The sequence below is a fragment of the Marmota marmota genome, unplaced genomic scaffold (assembly GCF_001458135.2).
Source record: "Marmota marmota marmota unplaced genomic scaffold, marMar, whole genome shotgun sequence".
NCBI lineage: Eukaryota > Metazoa > Chordata > Mammalia > Rodentia > Sciuridae > Marmota > Marmota marmota.
Window position 1 is genome coordinate 4,494,457 of NW_026000093.1, and position 6,000 is coordinate 4,500,456.

The window sequence follows — 6,000 nt, forward strand, 5'->3', positions numbered from 1 at the left end:
TGGTATTTCATGTTAGGTTTTAACTGGCATTCTTGACTTAAAAAAAAAAAATCTTAAAGTAGATGTGAGTCTTCATCCCCAAAATGAGGCATGCAAAGTTAATTAATTATATATTTTCCTCCTTACAAGTCTTCAATTAATATCATCTAACATTTTACTCATTCCTTATTTTAAATTTGTTCAGTGCTTTATTAAACAATCTCAGTTTATTCATATTCATCAGTAAGTTGAAAACTGCTTTTTGGTCTGGAGATGTAGCTCAGTGGTACAATGTGCAGGCAAGAGATTCCAAATTCAGTCTCTGGCACTGTCATTACACCTTTATTCATTGCTTAAAAATGTTTTCATTTTACCTTACTAGATAACTTAGTTGGATATAAAGCTGAAGAAAATTAATTCTCTTCCTTAATAACCCTCAGTATATTTCATTGCCTTAGGTCTGATGTAAAGATTGGTGCAAGTGTAACTGCTCAATATTTTAAAGTAATTTGCAAATTACCTTGGATGAAAAAAATTATCTGATTTTCAATGTTTTGATCATAATTTGTCATGTAGAAATTTTTTTTATAAATCCTACTTGAGAATTTACACAATTCTCAATCTGAAATTTCATAATGTTTTTCACTTCTAGAAAATTTGCAGGTATTACCCCTTCTCCCATTGTCTCTGGCTCATCTATCTAACCTCTCATTTTTGAATTCCTACTGGATGCACACTGAATACTTGAATGGGGTCCATGTCTCAGAAGGCAACAAACCCTTCTGAAATCTAGTTTACATCCACAGGTCTACCTTCTAGTACTCTAATTCTACATATGGCTGTGTCTAATCAGTTCTTAACCTTCTTTAAATGCTCTAAAGTCTCCTGCTGTTATTTCCAAAAGAGAAGAAAAGGATAGTCATAAGAAATGGATCCAAAAGTAGCTTCTATGAAGTTTGTAGTATTTTTTTTAAGCCTGGTTCACATTAAACAAATGTCTGTTTCAAATTATTTTTTTAAGATTTTTATTTTATTTATTTATTTTTTATTTTAACTTATTTTTATTAGACTATTAGTTATACATATTAATAGGATTCATTGTGATATTTTCATACATGCATATCATTTATTTATTTATTTATACATGGTGCTGAGGATGGAACCCAAGGCATCATGCATGCGAGGCAAGTTCTGTACCACTGACTTACAGACCCAGCCCAGTTTCAAATTATTTGCTATGCTCTACTTTATCCATATTCAGGATAAATATTATTTTACTTAAAAATTGTTAACAAATAGTAAGATGAGACTTGTTAATTAAAAATAGTCTTGTCATAAACTCTTCCCTTTTGTCTTTAACTTTTCTGTATAAATTGGTTAAAATTTTAACAGGAATTTCAACCTATTCTTCATCTTCCCATCATTTCATTCCTTCTTTTTAGATATATTTCTTTCCTTTTGAATCCCTTGGCCTCTTTAGTCACTTTATTTGAAAACTTTATGAATTTTATTAGGCAATATAACTTTTTTACTTATTCCTTTCAAAATACTCCTCAGTAGCTTTATAACTTTGAACATATATTTCTAAATTTAAACTAAGAAAAAAGTCAGAGCAAGCAGTTTTAAGACATAACAAGCAGCAATTTCTCTTTCTCAAGTGCCCTTGAACAATTTCAAAATGGAAATAAATTGAAGTCTTCTATCAATTGAGTCTTCCTCCTGGGCTACATTCTCAGTTTAATAGTACTAGCAATTACCATCCATGCAAGTTATTTTTAACCTACTCTTGTTAGTTTCTTCAAGGGTTAAAAACACATTTTAGCAACCTGATCTGAGATTCTCATTCAAATTAGAAATCAAAACTAAACACAATATTTATAATATCTCTCAGCATATTTCAAACAGAAATACATAAAAATTCAGAGTTTATTTTACTCATGACAGAAGACATACACAAAAACCTTGCTAGTTATCAATAACATAATTAATGATACTATTAAGTCCAAGAACTTTAATGCAATTTTATCATTTATGTATTTATGTTAACTAAATATTCCTTATAGCATTTTATTTTAACTTTAAAAAAAATTTTGTTATTGCTATATAATTTTTTATTCATTAGGTCTTAAGACTTCCAGTTTTGTGTTTTATCAAACAGTATAATGAGAATTAAATCAATGACTAGTATTTTAAATAATCTTGCATAGCCTTTATTACTAATTCACTTACATAAACCTATCCTGATTTACTATAGAAAACTTGAACTGTCAATATGAAATATTTTGTAACTAAAATAATTTAGATGAGACAATATCAAATTGTATTTTGATTTAAAACAAATAGTTGGTTGTTAATCCCAATAATTCCTTCTAGAAATAATACAAAATTATTGTAGTCAATTCCAAAATTTTTGATGCCTAGAAAAATAAAATTTTTAAGGAAAAGTCCCCCAGATTGCTTAACCAAGTCAAAAAAAAATAAGAATTAAAAGATACTGTTATCTCTAACAAATTCTTATAATTTTACTAATTTCTTCTCTAAATAAATTATTTGAAGTAAGATAAGAGATTACTGAAATTGAACATAGAATTACAACACATGCCCACACTCAGTATTTACTTGTTATGTATCCATGTAATCTTAGGCTTGGGGTTTCCTTCAGCTCGGCAGGTGAAGTAGACAGTATTTCCTGAGGTTACCTCCACATCTTGGGGCTCAAAAGTAATTCGGGGACTTTCTGCAACAACAACAAAAAAATCATTAGTATTTTAATTATAGTATTCTAAATTATTGTTGTGAAAATGCTGCCATAATTTTCTTTCTATATTTAAGTTTTACAGATCAAACTGCATTAACCAAGTAACCAAGTAATACACATACCACTTTACTTATTAGACATATATTTGATTTCAACCTTAGAAGTTTAAGAGTTACTACATAAAAGTAATTTAAGGAAATTTACCTGTATTTTTATAGAGGTAAAACACAGTCTTATTTATGTATAGTTCAATACAATCACATTTATGGAAAAAGTTTTGATTTTTATGGATCAATTTTTCAAACCAAGTACCTGAACTGAGTTTGCAATTTTGTAAGCACTATCCCAAGGCATTAGCTATCTGACTGTTTAAAATAGTTTATAAGAATTTATGCATCTAGATCTCAAATCTAAGCAAAATTACTTATAAATATAAATAAATGATACCATCCTCAAGTAATAAGAATTAAGTGGAAAAACATGGGAATATTTGAATCATTTCAATAAGAAAGTGAAGTGATTGATTTTTTTTTTAAAGAATTCAATATTATTAGATTTAAACTACAGAGAACAGTGTAAAAAAGGAATATTCACTTTTTATGGTAATCTTAAATAGTCTTACTTAAGACTTTACTTGAATTTTACCATAAGTTTAGAGATTCAAATCTTTCTAAGTGACAAAATTCTTCCTTTTGTAAGTGAATTATTTGAGATTTCTTCTCAATAATGATCATTCCTATTATTACATTGCACAGATCTTGAGTAATCTTACCTACTTTAAGTCCATATGATCTATGACTTGGCTTGACCCTTTTGACTTGACACATTTGAGTATTAATTTTAAGGAATAATTCAGCATCAAGTGCCAAACCAGTGATGTAATCATGATCAAGGCAGAGAAGGCATTTGAACCTGCATGTTTATGTTTTCATTGAAGCAATTAAAATTAATCAAACATCAAAAAGTACAGATAATCAACTGTGATCGATGCTAAACTGCAGAACAAGGGACACTTTCACAGATTATGAGAAGGAATTTGACGTACCTACCTGTAAGCACAGATAGGTGAGTGGAAAGGAGATTGAGTAGAGCCTTCCCAAGTAACTAATACTTAGGAGAGGACTATAAGAAGACGAAGAGGTGGAAAAAGAATAGTGTAAGAAAAAGAAAACAGCATGTGGACAATCCTTGCGTGGAGTAAAGGCTTTAGGATTTTCAAAAATGTAAAGCATGTCATAGCAGCAACACCACCCGGTAAGGGAAGAGGAGAACGGATGGAGGTTGCAGAGGACAACCTGGGGCGCAAAACGGAAATGTGACCTTGGAAGGATGCTGTGCTTTATTTTGAGGTAGGCAGCTATAGAAGGATTATGTGCAGAAGAATGATGTAAGCAAATAAGTTTTTAAAAAAAGATTTTTCCAAACAAAACAGAACAGAGAGAGAAAAATGAAAGTTGAGACCTGGGTGAAGATACTTTGTGATCCACACAAAACAGTATCGATGTGAAATACAAATGGTAGTAAAGTTGTGACCAATGTGAGAATTACTTGGCCACAAAGACAAAGTCATTTTTCTTCTCAATTTGACAGAATTAAATTATATCAATTTGATTTTTCAAATTATCTGTTTAGAGACTTTTTAAAATGACTTTTCAGTGAAAGGATATTAGAAAGCAAATTTCTACTGTAAGTAAATCATCTGCATGAATTTACAAGAAGCTAAATTCTCCTCTCCCCTCTTCTCCCCCACACTGGCATATAAGTATTTATGTACATATGTATTAATTTATTTTCATTTAAAGCTATATGTAGGGATGGATACAGAAATATAGAAACTTTTAAAATAATTATATCTAAGCTTTAAATGAAAATTAAATGATATACTAAGCAACAATAATCAGTTCTTTAAATAAAGCATGATTATTTTATTAAGGTTATCTGACTATAAAAATATGCTTATTAAATCCAAGATTTACATTATTAAAAAATTTACAGAGAGATAGTAAAACTGATTCTTATTTTCACTTCAGTCATATTCACGGTCTCATGTGCATTTATCGAAGGATATTTTTAGCAATGAATATTAGCAACTATTTGATATAAAGTTAAAAAACAGAAATTATTCATGCTCAGCACTAAGTGATACTGAAGTGCGATGGAGAGTTTGGGGCTGGACACTACTTCTCTGTATTTTGTTTCTGGAATTAAGTGATCCCCAGGGTCTCTCCCAAACCTTAGTTTCTAATACCACAACTTCTTTAAATAAAAGTGTAGATGATGCAAAGGAAATTGGAAATCCTTTCAACCAAATCCCTTCTAAACATGTTTGATAATGTGCCCTTGCAAGTGCAACATCATTTACTAACCTCTGCAGGATAAGGACAATGAAAATAATTTTTTTTTAAATACTCAGAGAAAGTTACATACCGCAATTAAATTCCTCCACTGTTACTGACGCAACCGGGCGCCCATGAAGTCCTTGGGGGTGGTCACATGTAGCAGCGGCCTGAGTTTGGCCATTCTGGATATAGCCTTGTAAAAGTTCCCCCAGCCACTTTAAATCACAGTCACAAACCAGAGCATTGGAATCCAGACGCCTGTGCATGCAGGCAAGAATTATAACTGTTAAAAGTGACCATTAATTTCTACGATGAATCTTTCATGTGAAAATATTTAATTTTCTCTAATTTATCATATCACTCATGTCTCGACTCTAGGATCTCTAGTTACCAACAAACACATTTTAAGAATTGCTTACTTAACAAAAATTCCCCGCACAAAGAAATGATTAACGTTTGAGGAAATGGAAGTGTTTATTATCCTGGTTTGATCATTACCAATGCACTGTCCACATATATAGAATTTTACTGCACCCATAAAGATATACAAATATTATGTCTCCATAAAAATAAGGATGAAAAATAATTGCTTACTTAATTGCATATATCACACAAATCCATGTTAAGACTTGAAATGCAACTTCCACATTACATACAATATATTGATTACAAATTATTAATTTTGGGATAAAATGTAATTATTTGTTTTAGAGAAAATTAAGAAAAGTACTGAAATGTTAGAGTTTGTTTCTATGATAAAGAGCAAAGACTATGACTTGATGGTGATATTTCAACTTTTTCATGGAGATTACTTAAATATTAGAGGCTCCATTGGCTCAAAGGAGGCTTATCAATGTATTTTTGTGTAAGATTAATGCAGCTGCCCAGGTGACTCCTTTTGTGTGTGTGTGGGGGGGGGGGGGG

General features: G+C 30.6%; 1 protein-coding gene across 2 annotated transcripts in view; it reads right to left on the minus strand.

Annotated features, from left to right (window-relative positions):
- Window positions 1–6,000, minus strand: part of Pxdnl (peroxidasin like) — a 488,149-nt gene that overhangs the window by 150,956 nt on the left and 331,193 nt on the right. For both annotated transcript variants that reach the window (XM_048782891.1, XM_048782890.1), the window contains 2 exons: window positions 5,165–5,334; window positions 2,599–2,716 (listed from right to left, as the gene is read on the minus strand). In XM_048782891.1, the coding sequence (XP_048638848.1) occupies window positions 2,599–2,716; window positions 5,165–5,334 (288 nt within the window). The remainder of the gene's footprint in view (window positions 1–2,598; window positions 2,717–5,164; window positions 5,335–6,000) is intronic.